Raw genomic sequence first — 19,160 nt, forward strand, 5'->3', positions numbered from 1 at the left:
CCACATCTCAGACCCACCTGCAGCCGGGCCCTCGCTGCAACCCTCCGGGTGGGAGATGGGATGGCCTCTGGAGAGAAGGTACGGGCGCATGACCGAGCAGGTGCCACGCCCAGCAGGAGGGGCTCTGAGGACATCGGAGTCCAGGCCGGGCCCCAGCAGAGAGTTCTGGGTCTCCACCCACCATGCAGACCCACGTGCGCGGAGCCCACGCTCGAGAACAGGGCCCCGCACACGGGCACCCACCCACCATTTCCTGAGGGCCCCAACCTAGAAGGTTGGGTCCCAGGGCCCCTGCCGTCCCAATGGTGGAGAGAAGGGCCAGGTGGGGATCTCGACGGACTCAGGCCCCAGGCCCAGGTTCGTGGGCGTGGCTTTCTGCTGTGTAAGCCACTGGCTTATGGTCCTTCATTAAGGCAGCGACAGGACCTCGGCAGTGCCCAGCGCCCTCACCCTGGAGGGCAGAACCCTGCGTGAGCCCTGCCACAGGCCAGCAGCCCCGAGACGCAAGGAAAGAGAGCACACACCGTCCAGGTTGAATCACTGTGTTTTACTAAGTGCACAGGTCCACTGGGCATCCAAACTCGTCCCCGTGGCGGTAGAGCTTTCCAGAACTTTCCACATGTGTCCCTGCCGCCAGATTCCACACCTGCAGTCCCCGGGCAGACCCGCACTGGGCCCTCCTGGCGGCACAAGTGTCAACCTGACAGTGAGTGGAGTGAGAATCTCGGCTGGTCCATAGAAAACTAGAGTTCTTTCCCTGGGCGTCTGTCCCTAGAAAACGGACAGCGCACACGTCACCTGTCACGGGAGGGGTGTGTGTGACACGCCCAGGAGAAGAGGCCCGGCTGTGCTGCAGGGACTTGGTGAGACGGTGCTCGTCAGCACTGAAGGCATCATGACATATTCTTTGGAGCGTGAACGTGAACAAAAGTGCAAAGACAGCCAAAGCAACAGCGCAGGTCGGGGACTGCAGCCGCCTTGCGGCCGGAGGGCGGGCGATGGCTGTGAGGACGGCGTGGGATGGGGGCACAGGGACCCCCGGGCGGGCGGGTGGGCTGGGCCCCTGCAGGAGTGATGCCGTGAGGCCCGCTGCCCACGCTGCGCTAGCTATGGACATGGTCCTGCAGATCCTGAATGGAGACAGGCAGCGGGGTTCTGGGTCGGTGCCTGGAGGACGCCAAGGGGGCAGGGGGTGACCCTGGTGAATTTTCATCAACGTGCATTAAGGCAACAACTTTATGAAACCCAGTCAGAGCTGCACGTGCGGCATTTGGCAAAGTCCGCTCGCCCACCTGGAAACCCCAGGACGGAGGACAACCCCCCATGAGGGTCCCCTCCTCTCCTGGCACCTGATCTGCCCGTCCCGAGGGCGTCTCTGGACAGGGCCATCCAGCCACACCTCTGTCGGGCGGGGGCACCCATGCAAGTGTCCAAGACAAGAGACCACCCAACTCCTCCTCCGACCCAGAGGGCATCTCTTTCTCATGCTCTCTACCGGCTTCCTAAGCTCCCCTCTCCCCAGCATCCCCTCCTCTGGTGTCTGCCGCCAGCCCCCACCCCTTACAAGACAGCAGAATCCAGCCAACTGTGGGACCCACTCAGGGGGGGCAGGTTCCAGGGGCTACAGTGTCCGGGCCTGCGTAGCAGCTCTCCCAGATCCCTTGGAGAGAAGGCAGGCATGAGCCCCTGATCCCAGCACACCGCCTCCTTCAGGAAGCTCTCCCTAGTTGTCTCTCCCACTTGGCACTTGGTGGCGAGCGGCCCTAGTGGAGCCCGCCCCTGGGGGCGGGAACGCAGGAGGCAGCTGTCCTGGGACAGCCACGCAGGCTCCCCTGGGCACCACAAGCAGGCAGCCCAGCCCCCCTGCCCCACACCGAACGTCCGAGTATCCAAGCAGGCGGCCTGGAGGTCTGCTCAGGGGTCTCAGAGAGCAGGGCTGTCCACACCACTGCTGAGGGCAGCTGAGGACCACGCAGGACAGCGCCGGCCAGGGAGGGAGTGTTTGATCGGGAACCAGTGTGCACTGGGGGTTACGGGGTCACGAAGCCCCTCCTGCTGTGCAGAACTCCCTGGGTGCAGGTGCACCAAACCCTCCAGGTGGGTCCTCACCGCCAAACCAGCCCTCTTCACACCTTGCTTATTCAAGGGTCTGACGTGGGGGGCAGATCCGATCTTGACTTCGCAGCGGGAAATCCGGGCCAGATGCCTCCACGAGCGCCCAGCACCTTCTTTACGTTTGGGGCGAGTGTGAAATAGTACAAACAAGCTTCCTACAAAGGCCTCCCCGCAGCCTCCACCCTTCAGGCCTTCGGAAGCATCCAGAGATGTCCCAGGGCCTCGTTCTGTCCACAAACAGCACGGACGGGGGCGTCTGCCTCACGGGGCGGGGAGCAGAAGAAAACAGGACGCTTCCCCCGTCTCTCCCGTGTTTACGTCTCAGATCAGTGGCCACCAGGGGACAAGCCCAGGGAATGGAGAAGTTAAAACCAACCAACCTGTGAAAGCCGTGAGCGGCCGCCTGGCCGGTGCCTCTGCTCTGGGCTGCACGTGGCGATTACAGGCCCACCGGGGGGCCCTCGTGATGCAGACTCACAGGCAAGTACCCCCAAAGGAAGGTGGGGCCGCTGTGGTCTCCCACGGGGAAGGGCCGGGCAGGCAGGCCCGGAAGGGAGCTCCCTGCCACCTGGCTGAGGTCCCTCCATCCTCCAGGACAGCCACAGCTCACGCTGTCACGCAGACAGAAGAAGGGGGTGTTGGGCCAGAGAAAGGAGAGGGGGCCGGGGCCGGGCCACATGGCTGAGGAGGGCAGACGGAGGCGCCAGAGCCCCCGCGTCACAGCTGGACGCCCGCGGACGCCAGGACCTCTTGGTCTCTGGCTGACCCGACGTCCTGGACGGCCTCCAGGGCAGCTGGGGGGGGGGCGGGGGGGACCTGGATGGGCTCGAGTGGACCGTGTCCGGTACTGCCCGGAGGCCTGGGACAGCTGGAACCGCAACCCAGGGATCAACGTCCCAGGACTGTCTGCAACTCCAGAGTCGTTAATTCCTCTGCTTAAAGCAGGCAGAGCCACAGAGCCAGACGACGTGTCTGCACACGTGGGTGTGTGAGCGTGCGTGGGGGGGTGAGCGTGCGTGTGTGCGCATGTGGGAGTATATGCGCGCGTGGATGTGTGAGTGGGTGTGCGTGGGTGTGTGAGTGTGCACGCGTGGGTGTGTGGGTGGGTGTGAGTGTGCGCACGTGGGTGTGGGGTGTGTGCGCACGTGTGTGCGCGCACGTGGGTGTGAGTGCGTGCGTGGGGGGGTGTGAGCGTGCGCCCATGGGTGTGAGTGCACACGTGGGTGTGTGAGTGCGTGCGTGGGGGGACGTGAGCGTGCGCCCATGGGTGTGTGAGCGTGCGTGTGTGGGTGCGCACATGGGTGTGTGAGCGTGCGTGCATGGGGTGTGCACGTGCGGCGGGGGGGTGAGAATGCATGTGCATGACTCTGTGTGCCAGCATGTGCGGTATGTGTGCGTGCGTGTGTGCTGCACGCTCACAGGCACGAGTGTCAGCACAGGCGTGTGTCAGGGGCTGGGGGGCGGCGCGTGCTCTAGTAACTAAAATGCTTGTCCTGGGAAGCGTCCGCCACACCTGCTGAGGAGCAGGGCGGGCCCTCTGCGGTCGCGGTCGCGCCCACGCCGACCCCCCAAAGCGCCCGGCTTCTTTCCTTCTACACTTCTTGAAGGTGGGGACCCCGGGGCAGTGGACGGACGCTGGGAGGATCACGCACTGTTTGGGCCGGGGTCTGGGGGCCCCTGAGAAGGAGCCTCTACTCCATCATCTCCCAAAACTGCCCCCCCAAACCGTCCCTCAAGCGGAGACATGGGTCTCCTGTCTTCCAAGGGGCCGCGATTTCACAGAGGAGACGCCACAGCCCCCTTGCTAGCTTAGCCCCCTTGCTAAGTGCAGCACGTCTGACAGTCTAGCCTCAACCCCTCCTGCTGCAGCCTCGGAGACCCTCCCAGCAGTGGCCTTGGGGCCTGCGTCCGGCTCAGCAGCTCTGGGGACAAGAGGTATGTCTGGGCCGGCACCTCCCGTCACCAGGGGCCCACGGCACAGGGAGCGTGTGGGACAGGACACAAAACTCTCTCCAGTGGCCAAGGGCCCCTCCCAGTAGGGTCGAGCACCCACGGCCACCGAGATCCGACAGGGGCGGGTCCGTGCTGCTGGCGGCCTGACCTGACTCTCCCAGGGCCAGAGAGCAGGGGCTGGGCTGGGCAGGATGTGCACGTGCTTGGCCCAGGGGCCTGCAGCTGGGGCCTCCCTCTCCCATGGCAGGAGGGCGAAGGCGGGCTCAGACCTCACGCAGAGGAGCGGCCACTCGCCGGGGCCCCTTCACACCAGCCACACCGAGTACCACACTGGGAGGGGCTTTTCTCACCACTGAGGGTCTGAGGTGGAGAAACATTGCCTTCGAGAACAAGAGAGGGGGCACGGAGCAGACACGCCGGGCGGAGGGGGCCGGTGGGGCCACATGGAAGGTTCCACGACCAACCCCTCCCGGGAGGCTGGAGGAGAGGGGTATCCTCGTGCTGCGGCCCTGAGCGCACACCACGGTTTCCGACTCCGAGCCTGGATCCTCCTGCACTAGGCCCAGCCCGCCCTCCAGCCGCCTGGCCAGCAGCCCCAGCAGAGAGGTGCACACAGGTGGGACCCTGGGTGTCCTGGCGAGGGCGGGGGCCATGCACAGAGGCTACTGCAGACACTGCTCCCCAGAGATCTCAGAGCGTCAGGACCCTGACAGCCAGGGGCACGTGATGTTGCTTTCAAAGTCCTTCCCAGAGAGCAAGCGGATTCCCTCACTGACCAGGACGGACACAAGCACCCTGAGGAGACAGCGAGGCTCTCCCTGAACCGTGTGTCACCCCAAATGCCAGACGCCCCCGCGCACTGACAGCTGGGGGCCCAGGACAGGGTCCACTCCGCCTCCTGGGGCTGGAATCCCAGCTCAGAGCTGCTGCCCCACAGACCCAGGTGCCCAGGATAGGAATGACGGGGGCCACTGCTTCCCAGGATACAGACCCAGGTGCCCGGGATAGGAATGACGGGGGCCACTGCTTCCCAGGATACAGACCCAGGTGCCCGGGATAGGAATGACGGGGGCCACTGCTTCCCAGGATACAGACCCAGGTGCCCGGGATAGGAATGACGGGGGCCACTGCTTCCCAGGATACAGGGTGGGGATGGGCAGCTCTGACTCCAAGACAGCAAGAGGTCACAGCCAAGGGGCCGGTGAGTGGAGGAGAGCAGGTGGGGGACGGTCAGCTCCGCGGGGACAGGAGAGACGCCTACAAGACAGAGCTGCCTTGGCCTCTGGACGGCGGGGGTCGCCCTACTGAAGATTTCCCCGACGGCTGCGGCACTGTCCAGCCCGGGCCCCGTCAGGGGCTGATGGGAGACAGGCAAGGCAGGGTCCCCAGGGGAGGACAGCGTGCACATCTGCTCACCATGACCAGCCCGGCCCAGGACCCCAGAGCACAAGCCCAGTGTGGGGCAGTGCCCCAGCCTCCCAGCACCTCTCCCCACAGGCAGGTCCATATAGCAGTGCTGGCCACAGCCTGGTGACCAGCACCCGGCCAGGGCAGAGGGGAGAGGACACGGGGGCACACCCGCCATCTTCCACATCCAGAAGGGAGCCCCCAAGAGCCCCCTTCCAGGAGCCTGTGGAGCGGGCCCCTCCCCACAAGAGCCAGGTTCGGGAGGTCTGAGGGTTGCTCTGCTCTGGGGTGGTCCCAAGCCTCGCCCCCCTGCCTCCTGCAGGCCAGGATACTGGACTTGGGGCCGGCTCCCATCACAGGACACTCAGAACCCACAGGAAGGAGGGCGACACTGACCAGAAGCTCTGGGTGGGCACCCAAGACAGATGGGGCAGGACAGGAAGGGGGGGCGGAGACAAGCCACGCCCGAGGGGCCAGCCACCGCCCACCCAGGCCTCAAGGCCACTGATCCTCACAAGACAGGCCTGCCCCTCGCTGCCACCCTCACCCGGCCCCGCTCCCAGCCCACGCCTCGACCCAGCCGCCAGGGGCCCGTCCTCAGCCTTGACCCCGGCCTCTGTCACACCCAGGCCAACAGTCTGCAGAGTCTGCAGAGTGGGCACGGCCAGCCGGGCTGCCCCTCGCTGGAGAAGAATTTCTGCCGACCTCCAGTGCGAGACCAAGGGCCGCGTCTGCCCGGCACCCCACACGGGCACCCGCGCTGCGCTACTCTAAGCAAAGGGCCCCGGAGGGTCCGCCTCGAGCCCGGGAGGCCAGGAGTCAGGGGCAGGCCGGCGGGCGGCCTCACTTCCGTGGCCCGGCCCAGCCCATATCGCCGAAGGGGCCCTCGCCCGTGGCAGAGCGCGGCGGGGGCCCGCACGGGGTGCAGAGGTCCGAGTCCGTGTCCGATTCGCCCTCCGCAATGTAGGGCCTGACTTTGGCGCACGGCGCGGCGGCGGCGTAGCAGCTGTTGAGGGCGTCCAGATTCTCCTTGGACTGGGAGATGCTGAAGCCGCTGAAGGAGCGTTCCAGCTCCTCGTGGTCTACGGACGGGATGGAGATGGACGTGTCGCTGTCCCGCAGGGCGCCCTCGTGGGGCCTGCAGGCCGGGCCGTCCTCCGACCTCAGGAGCTCCGTGCTGGCCCGGTGGCCCCCGCTGTAGGCGGACAGGGACCGCTCGTGGGCGGGTGGCGGCGGGATGCGCACCAGCGAGCCGTGGTCCCCCACGGGTGAGGTGCCGTGGCCCTGGCGCGGGTGGCACTGCTGCTGCCACGAGGTGGAGGGCGGGCACTGGGCGGGGGGCACGGCGGGGGGCGCCGAGAAGTTCTTCTGGCCCATGGAGCTGGTGGAGCGGATGAGCTTGATGATGCAGCCGTTCCTGCCGCCGTGGTCCCGGCTGTCCTCGGGGCTGTGGTATGGCGGCGCCGGCTCCGGCTCCTTGGCCCCGAAGTAGGCCTCGGTCTCCGTCGGGGGGACGCCCATGCGCTGCGTGTAGATGTTCACCAGGAAATCCAGCTTCTTCTCCATGGACAGGACCTGCAGGAGGGGCTGCTAGGCCATGCTGGGCTGCCCCCCGGGGCGGGGGCCCATGCTGCTCCCCGGGGGCGGGAAACTGGGCTGCTCTCCGGAGGGGGGGGAACTGGGCTGCTCCCCGGGGGTGGGGGGAAACTGGGCTGCTCCCCAGAGGGGGGGAACTGGGCTGCTCCCCAGAAGGGGGGGAACTGGGCTGCTCCCGGGGGGGAGAAACTGGGCTGCTCCCCGGGGGTGGGGGGAAACTGGGCTGCTCCCCAGAAGGGGGGCGGCCCAGGATGTTTCCCACAGAGGTGCAGAGGCAATGGAGGGCAGACTCCCCACAGCAGCTCAGCCTCTGACCCCACCTGTCAGTGTGTGGCCTCAGGACTTCAAACACGGACCCTCCTGCTTGTCTGGGCCGCCCTGTGTCCGCTGTGGGTTCACCCCTCAGAGCAAACTCTACAGCGGGTAAGAACTGGCCATTCCTTTCCTCAGCCCCCGTCAGGGAAGCGCCCCAGGCCCGGGGGGTGCTCCTGGGGGCCCAGGGTCCAAACACAGCAGCCCTCCCTCCCCCCAAAGCTTGAGCTCTCCCCCGCAGGGTCCATGCCGACACCCCAGGACCCCCAGACGCTCCCACCTGCTTCTCCACCTTCCCCAGCCGTCCCATCATGCTGGGGTCCTCGGGCAGCTCTGCCTCAGCCGGGCCCTTGCCTCGGTCTTTGTCCGCTATGGCCGGGCCTCGCCCCACGATCTGGTCCACTCTGCCGGGAAGAGACCCCGTCCCCAGCATGAGTTCAGGTGGGAGCAGTGGAGCCCATGGCCCTCTCCTCCTGGGCCAGGCCGCAGCCACCAGATCCAGGCTCCGGGCTGAATCCAGAGCCGACCGGGGGCAGCGAGGAAGCAGGACAGATGGAGCCCGGGCGCCTGGCCCTCGTCCTGCCCTCCGCTGCCCTCGGGGCCTGTCCCCGACCGTTCCATTCCAGTGGGGCTGGCACATTAGCAAGGGGTAAAGAGAAGGGAGTTGGGGCCAAGCACCCCTCGGCTCCCCCGCCCCCACCCCCGAGCTCTGCTCCTGGATAACGTGCCGCCGAGGCCCCTGCCCACCCGGGGTCTGGAGGGGATGGAGTTAAACGTCTGCAGCGGGAACCACAGAAGCAGGGGGGCGTGAGGACTTCGCGCCATGCGCCGGACGGGGGAGGGGACACAGACCAACACAGGAAACCACCAACGCACAACCAGAGGAGGGGACAGACGGAGCCACTGGCAACCAGAGAGGGGGTCCGTGCGTGCTCGCGCGTGCGCACGTGTGTGCTTACCGTGCATGCCTGTGCATGCACTTGTGTGAGAGTGCGTGGGCCTGTGTGTGCGCACGCACGTGGGAGAAGCAGAACGCAGCTGAGGTGACCTCAAACGAGGCCATCAGTCACGAATGCCAACAAGAGGGGAAGGAGGCCTCCTTCAGGGCGGAGGCCTTCTGCTTGACCCATGCGGCGTCCCCTGTCCCCTGTGCTGAACGGGAAGGACCACTGAGGGGCTCGGAAGGGACCTTGGGAGTGGCAGGGTGGGCGCCCGACACCCTGAGCCCCAGAAGTGCAGCCACGTGGACGCTGGGCAAATGCACCAGGGCCAGGGTGCAGCTGGGCGGGACAGCCACCCAGGCACAGGCCGCACAGCCCCGCCGCTTCTCTGGAGCCTCAAGCGCGAAGTGCGCCACCCAAGCTCCCGAGTGGGGAGGGGCGCCAGCTCCTACCCCACAAGCAGCGTCACGGGAGCTGCCGGCCTGCTCGGCCGCCGTCCTCACCCACAGCGCCGCCCTAACTGCCTGTCGGGGCTCAGGGTGCTCTGTCCTTGCTGTCACGGAAAGCAGGAGGGGGTCAGGCTTCGCGTCGGCCGCGGGGCGTCATGCTCGATCATGCGGTGGCAGGGCGGGCGTGGGGCCCTCGGCTCCCAGCACACGCCAGTGGGGACACAGCGGCAGGAGGGGTGTCTGGTGCTCCAGGCGTCCACACAGTCCAGGCACGGGCGCTCAGCGCCTTCGCCCCTGCCACATGACGGGCCGCCCTCCCGGCCTCTCCCCTGGGAGCCTTGGCCCAGGGTCAGCCTGGAGCTGCCCCCGGTGGGTCTTCCGTGGAGCCTGTGCCCCCCCCTCCCCTGGGCCTCGGGCTTCACCCGTCCTTCTGGCTCCTCTGTGGGCATCTGGCTGCAGTGGTCCGGGAGGCCTGCGGGGCCCTCCCAGCCCGTGGCTCTGAGCGCCCAGCCCCTATGCCCTGCAGCAATGCCCAGGAGGGTGGGCTTGTCTCAGGTACAGCTTCCTCGGGGCTGGAGGACACGGGCAGAGCGGGGGACGCGGCAAACACTGTCTGGGCGGCCCGGGGTCAGGCCTGCTCCCCAGGAAATTCCTTTCTCATGGGAGAGCCGCCAGGCTGAGACGCCCAGCGCACACTGACCCTCGGCCTCATGCACAGAAACCTGGGCACACGAGGGTCGGGCGCCCCCAGTCACTCCAACGGCCCAGCTGCCAGCATCCCTGCCGGCCTCCGGGACGCCCCTGGGCCCCTCTGCCTACTCGGCGGGCGTGTCCGCCCTCACCCCACATCCTTGCCCTGGGCTCTGCTCTCCCAGACCTGCTGGGGGGCGGGTCGCGGCCATCATTTCCATGCTCCGGGGGAGCAGGAAGGCTCCCAAGTCTGAATTCATCACCAACGAGCCTGCTTCTGCTGACTCGCCGCCTCACTGCCTGCCCCCCACTCTGCCCATTGGCTGGGACCGTCTTCTTCAACAACTCTGACCACGGTGAAAACCGGAAATAGAGCCCCCAAAGCTCTGGGGACTCCCCGGGAGCTGGGCTCCCGCCAGGACCTGCTCAGTCCGCACAGCAGCCCAGGTCGACCCACCGGCAGGTGGTGGCAGGGGTCTGAGGCGGTGCTGGGGCAGGGCCCCACGTCTAAACGCACCTGATCCTTGGGGGGCTGCCGCCCTCTTCTGCCCAGGGAGCCCCCACCCCCAGCGGACGCCACACAGGGGTCGGTGGAAAGGAGCCCCCCGGACAGCCTCCCCAGGACCCCGCCAAGAGGAGCAGCTCAAGGGCACCCCAACCCAGCCCGCCAGGGCCTGCAGAGGACGTCGTTTTGTCAGGGACAGAGAAGCAGCCCCTCCGTCCCGTCGAGCAGAGCGGGTGCTGCCGTCATGTGGCTGGAGCGAAGGGGGCTGGCCATTCCACAGAGACAAGCGGGAGGTGTCCTGACCTAGGTGAGTACTGGGGTGACTCTCTCGGAGGGGCCGTGGGTCCTTTGGTGGGGTACTTCTTGTGCCGGGGAGTTGAAGGGGGTGGGGGGCCCACAATCATATCTATCCTGGCGAGTAAACAAGAAAAGAGACACCAGGAAAATGCATCGTGAAGCAACATGAAAGGGGAGGCAGCCGGAAACTTGCAGAGACAGAATGAATGACCCGCTGAGAGCAGCCGTGACCTTTCTCACAAACGGGACGCAGGGACACTGCGCTCCCGTGACCTCAGATGTGGTCAAGCGAGCACTGGGTGAGGCCACGAGCTCGCGGTGCCCCGTCTGCCCGGGCAAGGGTGCACGTCCAAGGACACGTGGCAGCTGGCAGCAAAGTGCCAAAGGACCCCGGGAAAGACACCAAGGCCCTGCCAGGAAGCGACAGACATCTGGTTCCTGCGGGGCTCTGTTTGTCTCGTCTGTTTTCCAGACAGAAGGGGAGGGAGAGGGGACGGCCTAGGACAGAAGAGCCTCGTGAAAAAAACTGCTATCACGAGTGGCGGCGGGCCGGCCGTCAAGACCCAGGGTGGCCTCTCACGCACACGCGTGTGCTCACACCTGCACACACACACGTGGACACACGCACGCTTGCACACACGTACACACTCTCGAGTCTGCACGCACGGGCACACGTGTACACACCCTCGAGTCTGCACGCAGGGCACACGTGTACACACCCTCGAGTCTGCACGCACGGGCACACGTGTACTTACTCACGTATACACGTGCACGCTCTCGCACATCATTTACATGTGCACAACGGCACGCGCGTTCGCGCAAACACACAGGTCTACTCATGCTCAAGGAGGCCGCTGAGCAGATGGCCTCCCGGCCTGAGCCTGGGGACAGGGAGGGGCTGTGCCCTGGCCTCACCCCACGGGAGCAGCCGGAGGCCCAGAGGGGCCTCTCCCCTGGCATCCTGAGCAGGGCGGGGAGACGCCACCTGCCATGGGGCTGGGATCTGGGCTGACCCCCAGGACCGCCCCAACCACCCAGACCCCCACGGCCAGGGCCTAGGCTTCAGGGCCAGAGAACCGGCAGCCGCCTCATTGGAGGGACCCCAGGAGGGGCCTGGCCGGCAGGAAGGCAGGGTCCATTCCAGGAGAGACCCACGACAGCCACGGGCCTCCTCCCAGGCACCAGACACACGTGTGTGCGCCCGCTCATCTGTGTGTATGGTGCGTGCCTATGAGCACACACGTACTCGGTGTGCGTGTGTCGGTCCTATAGGACACACGTGTGAGCACAAGGCTTAGAGCATGGGTATGTGTGTACACATGTGTGCTGGCACACGTGGGCATGTGGGAGTGGACATGGGTCTGTGTGTGTGCATGTCCTGGGTCCTTGCTGTGTCTGTACACACGTGTGTACAGCTGACTCCTGGGGTGAGCAAGCCAGTGCTCACATGCAGCCAGAGATGGCAGCGCCATCGTGTGCCCGGCTGCGGCCCACCAGGCACATGTCCAGCCCCACCGCCTGCTCCGGCCGTGGGAATCCGTCTGTGCGGTGGGGAGGGACGACCAGCCCTCCGTCTGGAGGAACAGGTGCCACGTGGCCTAACTGCTGCCTGATGGGCCCACGGAAACCTGCACCTTCACCTCTCAACAGAACTAACTCCTCTCCCCAACACACACGGGCACACATGGGCAACATACGTGCGTGGACACACGACACATGTGGCACAGCACACACAGACACATGCGCGCACCCACACATGTTTGCCAAAACATGTGTTGCACCCCTGTGCACACATGCACATGCATGCACTTGTACACATACACATGTGTACACACACGTGCACCCGAGGCCTGAACACGTGCAAGCACACACGTGCATTCACGCATGTGCATATGCACGCCCGTGTGTGCGCACAACACATACACGCTTGCCCATCGCAGCACGGGCAGGAGAGAAGAGAGAGACAACAGAAAGGTTAAAAACAGACCACACGAGGACATGGGAGAAAGCCCACGCGGGGCCGGAGAGGAAGGGCCCAGATGTGGCAGCTAGCGGGGCCAGCCGCTGCGCCCACAGCGCGTTGCCGCCCCACCTCTGGCAGGAGTGTGCAGCTGCGCCACGCCCCTGTCCCTACCCCACCCGGCTTTGGCCCGGAGGACCCCGCTCCACGCCCCCGGGCCCAGCAGGCGGGGGAGGTGCTCTTGCCTCCCTACCCCCCACCCGGCTTCGGGCCCGTAGGACCCGCCCCACGCCCCCGGGACCAGCAGGCGGGGGAGGTGCTCTTGCCTCCCTATCCCCCACCCGGCTTTGGCCCGGAGGACCCGCCCCACGCCCCCGGGCCAGGCAGGCGGGGGAGGTGCTCTTGCCTGCGCCACGCCCCCGTCCCTACCCCCCACCCGGCTTCGGCCTGGAGGACCCCGCTCCATGCCCCGGGGCCCAGGCAGGCGGGGGAGGTGCTCTTGCCTGGACCTCTGGCAGGAGTGTGCAGCTGCGCCACGCCCCGTCCCTACCCCCCACCCGGCTTCGGCCTGGAGGACCCCGCTCCATGCCCCGGGGCCCAGGCAGGCGGGGGAGGTGCTCTTGCCTGCGCCACGCCCCGTCCCTACCCCCACCCGGCTTCTTCGGCCCGGAGGACCCGCCCCACGCCCCCCGGGACCAGCAGGCGGGGGAGGTGCTCTTGCCTGGACTGCAGGTTTTTGATGCGGGATAGCATGTCCAGGTGGCCGGCCGAGTACTGCTCAATCACGTCCATCACGTCGTAGGGCCGTAGGCTCTCCTTGAACTTGCGCTTGGACACCAGGAATCGCATGACACTGGAGGGGGTGGTCGGCAGGCTGTGAGCCCTGGGCACAGACCACCGAAGGCAGCCCCCCAGCGTCCACCTGCCTTGGCCCGCCCAGCACCTCCGAGAATGTCTGCTGGATGACTCGGCCCTGTCATCTGGGCCACCCACCTGTCTCGTACCCCAGCCACACTTGGGCCCCGCTGCGCAGAGGACCCGTGTCCACCCAGAAACCCCTGTGCCGCGGCAGCTCCCAGCCGTCTACTAGCAGCCTTGGGCACCCGGCACCTGGGACGCAGGCGATGGCTGGGACGGCAGGTGCCTCGTGAGCCGCGGGGGCCAGACTGAAGGGGTGTCGGCCGCGAGGCATCCCTCCCGAGCGCGTGCCCTCACACCAGCCCCCCAAGGCCCCGCGTCCGTGGACGACTCTGCGAGGGAGCCCGCCGGGTCCTCACCACACGGCCCTGATGCTGACTTTGAGGCCCGGGGTCAGATCCTCCGTCACAAACTCGCAGTTGCAGCTCTTGTTGTCGTCCACAATGTCCTCCCCTGGGAGACTTGCTTCTGGGTGGAAGGACACAGCCCGTGAGGGGCTGGGCCACCCCCGGGATGGAGGGGGCCTAGTGTTCCGGCCCCACAGCGCACACGTGTCCGAGGGGGCCTCCGCCGGGCACAGCCACACTCCAGCCCGCCCCCGTCCTGCTTTTCCAGCCTGCTTCCCTCCACTGTGCTCCTCAGGGAGCAACCACCACAAGGGTGTAAGAGGGCACCCCTGTGCACAGACAGAAGGGCAAGGTGGGATACGTCCACACAGAGTACTCGGGGAGCGTCAGCCGTAAAAGCAGTGATGCGCCGGCACCAGCTCCACGGGTGGGCCTGGCAAACACGGAGCTCGGGGAGCAGAGCCCGACGCGAGAGGACAAGCCCGTGTGGCCCCATCGCATGGAGCTCCAGGACAGCAAACCCCAACTCAAGGGCTGCCCGACCCACCTTCCGAGTTCTGCCGGGAAGCGGCGCCCCTGGCGCGGAAGGCCTGCCGCGCGCGGCCGCGCTCCCCGAAGCTCCAGCTCTTGGGCACCTTGCTTGGGCTGTCCTCCAGGCTCTGGTCGGCGCTGGGCGACCGCCGGACGGTCTGGGCCTGAGGGGACCCCTTGCCCTTGGCAGCCACGCCGCGGGGGCTGGAGAAGACACGGTCTTTCAAACTGACCTTCTGACTGCTCCCGCGAGAACCGACAGACGGACAGACACACAGAAAGACAGCAAGAGAGGTCACTCTGCAAAGAACACTCGCTCCCGCTGGCTCCTGGTGGGAGGACGGGGTGCCCTGGCCGTGGGATGGAGCACGGGCCGGGGCGGGAGGGTCGCTAGGGCGAGCGGGGACAGGTCAGCTCCACCACAGGCTCTCCGGGGCCCGCTCAGCACTCAGTCTGGCCGGTGAGTGGTCAGTGGACTCTGAAATCACCTTCAGCTACCACCAAAAGGTGCCTGAGACCTCGCCACACCGTCAACCAGGGCTCCCTCTTCAAACGCCCTGGGCGATGACGGCTCTTCCCTGGGCACCTCCTGAGGGCCCCCGGCCACTCCAGCAGCTACCGTGCCTGCCCTCCACCCCCGTAACCGCCCCAGGTCAGGAGGGTGAGGGCTGCAGCTGGCCCCCGGGCCCCTCGGCCGAACCCCAGGGAGCTGCCTGGCGAAACAGGTCGGGGGGCGGGGAGCACGGAGAGCAGCACGAGGGCCAGGGTCTGCCCACCTCATCTCCACCCAGGGCGCACAGGCTGCACCCCCCGCCAGGACACGGCCAGGAACGGAACGTCCACACTTCCAGAGGGATGCTACGGGTGCCGGCCGAGCCCCGGCCCGAGGCCGCAGACAGGGGGCGACCATGGCCGTACAGCCACAGCCCCGTGAGGGTCTTTGGGCCTCGTTGCCCCGTCTCTTGGTAACCATGGAGACGGGTCTGACACCCCACGTTTGTTGGTTCTAACACCCTCCAGGCAGCAGGCAGGAGACAAGGGCGGTCTCTGGTCAGGGTGCGGTCAGGCCCGGGGCCAGGCGGCCACTCATTTCCTCCCGTGGACAGTTTCCACCATCTGCCCAGGAGGAGAGTGAGGCCCCCATGAGCCCACTCACGCCACCACACTCAGGGGCCACACTCAGAACCTCCCGAGGGGCCTCTGCGCCGCCCTGGGGCCTGGGACCAGCCCGCATGGGTGTCTGGCAGGGCCTCTGCTGTCGCTGGGAAGCTCCCACCACCAGCTAATCCCTCAGACAGCGCCAGCCCCACCGCAGATGGCCCGGGTCAGCTGCTTCCATCGGCCCGAAGGGGACCCACAGCAGAGACATGTCGTTAGACGGCGCAGAAATGACCCACCGTGGACAAGAAGCAGCCCGTGGCCTGGTCCGGCCAGCCCGCACACTGCGGTCCAGGCCGGTGCCCCTGCCCCTGCCCACCAGCCCCCAGGCAGCCAAGACCATCTGTGCTGGTTCTCAGGCCCGAGGCGTGGAGCCCACTCAGCGGGGTGGCTCCTTCAGAGACCCCGTGAACACAGGAGCCGGGGGTCTGCCAGCCTGTGACTGCTGTGCCCGGCACGAGGCCCAGACGGGGGGACCGAGAGGCAGCAGAGCCAGGCTGTGGAGGCTGCTATGAAGATAACCCTCTCCTCCCTTTGCTCCCGAAGGAGACCACCAGCTGGTCCAGGGAGACCGTGAAACAAGGGCCCCACCAAGCCAGGACTGCTGGGGCCCCCAGAACTTGGGCCCACGCAGCGGACCGCGATGACAGAGCCCCAGGAAGGAGCCTTCCCTGGCCTTGGCCTGGCCCTGCCGTCCCTGGCTCTCAGACTGCTCAGACCGGGGAGGGGTGCCCTGCTGGAGGAGGCCACGGGTGACTGTCTGGACCTCCACGCTCATCACAGCTCAGGGCTCACAGGCACGCGGCCCCCAGCCACCCCAGGCCCGCCTCAACTCCAGGTGCCCGAACGCCAACGGTCCTGCAGGTGTCGAGAGAGACCCTCCGTCACCTCACAAGCCAAGGACAGAAGCATGCGCGGGACGGGGCTCCGGCAGCCCGCCCCCAGGAAAGAGCACGGGCCAGCCCACCTTCCAAGTGAGGGGCATTGACACGGGGCCAGGGCCAAGCTCAGGAGGGTCTGGGGAGAAAGCGAGGCCCAGCCTCTCCTCCCCTGCCTGCTACCCTCCCCAGGGCAAATTCCCAACAAGTGACACCAGCCATCAACGGGGACAGGCGAGCGGGGGCCCCGGCTGAGCGCGGCTGCACCCTGGTCTGCACGGCCGGCCGGGGCCCAGCTCAGCGGGGAAGGAGCCGGCGTCCAGAGAGAGCCGCCTGGTCCACCGCTGGACTGCGGACGCCCAGGGAAGGCGGGGGGGCGGGGACGAAGTGACGTCCGTGAGACGCACACGGCAGGGCCAAGTGAGGCCTGGGCTCCTGGCCCGGCCACGGGCACCTCTGGCCTTTCCGGTTCCCGGGCAGCCTGATCACGGCCCCCGACCCGACCGGCCAGCCTGTGGCCAGAAGCACCCTGGACGCCAGCTCTGGGCAAGCAGGACGGCTTCTGCCGGGGCCCCACATCTCCCCTCCCGGGGCCGCAAGAGCCTCCCCCACGGGGCCTTACGTCGGGAACACACAGGCAGCACGGGCAGGTGGGGCAGGCGACCCTCCGGGCCCCTCTCGAGGGCGAGAAGGGTTCAGAGCATGCACGGATGCAGATGTGCAAGCATGCCGCCGCCCTGGAGCCCCGACCCTGCTGCCCGGCCCCTCCCCACGCCCGCCGCTCGGCACCCCTGCTTCCGGGGCCATCACGGACCACATGCACACGATGACCGGTGAGTGCAGCTGCCAGCACCTGCAGGGCCGCACGGGGCAGGGAGGGGCGGGCAGGAGGGGGCCCCAGAGCAAGCAAGAGGACAGACGCTTCCACACCCCCGAGAGCAGAGAGGGGACAGAGAGAGGAAACGTGCCGGCAGTCAGGGAGCCCACGGGGCAGAGATCGGGCGGCCTTTCACCGACCCGTTTCCAGCCTGCCCTAAACCAGGCCTGCACGTGGGAGGGGGAGCCATGGACCTCTGGCTTTCCGATGTGTCTGGTGTGCCAGGACCGCGGGGAGCGGGCACACACACGACAGAGCTGCCTCCCGGCGGGCGGGCGGGCGGGCTCCGGGTTGAGGGCAGCGGCCCTCCCGTGCGTAGTAGAGGTGCTAGATGGACGAGCCGTGGAAAAAAGGCTCGCGGGAGAGCAGTCAGGCCCCTGAAGGCGCCCTTTCTGGTTTTCAGAGCCCCTGGCCGGCCCCCCTCCTGCTTGGAGCACGGCATCGTTTGGCATGGGGAGAAGGAAAGGGGTTACAGCTCCATGGCCACCGTCACCCAGGCGGTTGGTCGTCTGGAGCCAGAGGGGGCCTAGGGCTCCACCAAGGGGCCGGGAGGCGAGCTGCCAATCAGAATCGGGGCCTGGGGGGCCGGGCGGGCGGCAGCCTCTCCCTGGCGCATCTAGAACCTCTAATAAGCAAAGTGCTTGGAGCGGGAGGGGGACAAGAGCCGTGCAGCAATGGTCGTCCGAGCGACGTGTCTGAGGTACCTAGCGTGTCCTGGGCAGCATCCACACAGGGACTCTGTGCACCGTCTGCCTTTACTGGAAATGAGGAGAGGACAGTTAGTCCCGGGGGCGCCGGCGACCCAACACGACCAGAGGGAGCCTGGGCCGGGCGCGCGGGCAGGAGGCGCAGGGACACGAGGCACCAACCACCCGGGGCGGCTCTGTGCTCAAGCCGCACCCGCTACAGAGTTCGCGTCTGAGCGAGGAGAACGAGGGAGCCGCGCATAAAGTCCTCCGTCGGCCTGGAAAAAAAGTAGTCCCTATTTTTGGAGAGAAAAAAAAAAAAATCCCAGTTTTTTCCTCCAAAAATACCTTTTCCTTCCAGCGTCAGTTTGGGGCCACGTCTTTCAAAAGATGTATTATTTTTTTTTTTTTGCTATATTCATGCCAACAACAAAAATAATACATGGGCTGAGGCTGTGCTGGTTCTAGAGGGACAGGATTCCAGAAAGCTCACGTTTCAGAGGAAAAACGTGCAAGTTTGGCTTCACAAACCAACCCAGCCAGCGGCCCGATCAGAAGTGGCCTCGGTTTACCCAGAAGGCAGTGGCTGCCCCTCCCTGGAGGGGAGCTAAGGAGAAGGGGGCTTGGGGCTCCTGGACTTGAAAGGGCCGCCAAGGTCGGGCCTTGGGTGAAGTCCACCCCGTGCTGAGGGCAGAGACGGACCTGCGGGCGGCCCTTCAGGAGACGCTGCCCGTGGTCACCCTGCCCAAGAACCTCCCCAAAGGCCCAAGACTCAGCTCTGCACTAGAACCTGAAAACTTGTAATCAAAAATGAGAAGAACCAGCAAGAACTTCAGGAAACCCTTCACTTCCCCGGGGCCTCGCTCTCTGCCCCCACCTTTGCTTCTGAGACCGCGGTTCTCAAACTCTGTGCCTGACGAACCCAGACGCGGCCAGCGGTCTCGACTCACAAACGTGTTCAGTGTCCCCACGTTCACGTAAACACCGACGGCACCTGCCAGCGTCCAGACAAGGATCTCCCCACTGACGCCAGCAAGCCAAGGTCAAGTCTCCTCAAGGAGCCCTCGCTCGGCCGCCCCGGCCTCGCCCTGCACGCAGTCCCCTGCGAGCGTGCGTGCTTCCCCAGTGGGACCTTCCCCAGTCACTTCGGGTTGTAGAACAAAACTAACTAGAGGTCGGCCCCGGGTGGAGGGAGCTGGGGTCCAGCTGTCCACCGAGCGCACCCACATGGGGGCAGACCTCCCCAGGACTTGGACCCCCCGCCAGCAGGAGCCCCTCAAATGTAGGGCAAACGTTCTCTTCCAGAGTGCACCCCCGAGGCAGCCACAGCCCCACCAGGGCCTGCAGGACAGATAAGGAGCCTAAAGACCGGATCCCCATGGCCAGCTCCCCCCAGGGGTCCCCAGGCCCGCCCCGCCCCGCCCCACCCGGAGGCTCCTCCCCAGGGAAAGAGGACCAAGCGGGGCGGGGTCTTCCAAGCCCCCACCTTGACCAGCTTCGCTGCGCTCGCCCGCCCACAGCCCAGCACCGCCGAACCCAC

The 19,160-nt window shown here is 66.6% G+C and overlaps 1 protein-coding gene across 21 annotated transcripts in view; it reads right to left on the reverse strand.

The window, feature by feature from the left end:
* Positions 1–532: 532 nt before the first annotated feature.
* Positions 533–19,160, reverse strand: part of KCNQ2 (potassium voltage-gated channel subfamily Q member 2) — a 57,269-nt gene continuing 38,641 nt past the window's right edge. For 4 of the 21 annotated variants that reach the window (XM_067708711.1, XM_067708708.1, XM_067708721.1 and 1 more), the window contains 7 exons: positions 17,639–17,692; positions 14,038–14,261; positions 13,503–13,611; positions 12,947–13,078; positions 10,272–10,379; positions 7,664–7,787; positions 533–7,050 (listed from right to left, as the gene is read on the reverse strand). In XM_067708711.1, the coding sequence (XP_067564812.1) occupies positions 6,319–7,050; positions 7,664–7,787; positions 10,272–10,379; positions 12,947–13,078; positions 13,503–13,611; positions 14,038–14,261; positions 17,639–17,692 (1,483 nt within the window). In that variant the 3' untranslated portion in view covers positions 533–6,318. Of the gene's footprint in view, positions 7,051–7,663; positions 7,788–10,271; positions 10,380–12,946; positions 13,079–13,502; positions 13,612–14,037; positions 14,262–17,638; positions 17,693–19,160 lie in introns of those variants that run through there. The other 17 variants (XM_067708717.1, XM_067708715.1, XM_067708714.1 and 14 more) reach the window with 13 other exon arrangements.

Source organism: Pseudorca crassidens, chromosome 15 (assembly GCF_039906515.1).
Source record: "Pseudorca crassidens isolate mPseCra1 chromosome 15, mPseCra1.hap1, whole genome shotgun sequence".
Taxonomy (NCBI): domain Eukaryota; kingdom Metazoa; phylum Chordata; class Mammalia; order Artiodactyla; family Delphinidae; genus Pseudorca; species Pseudorca crassidens.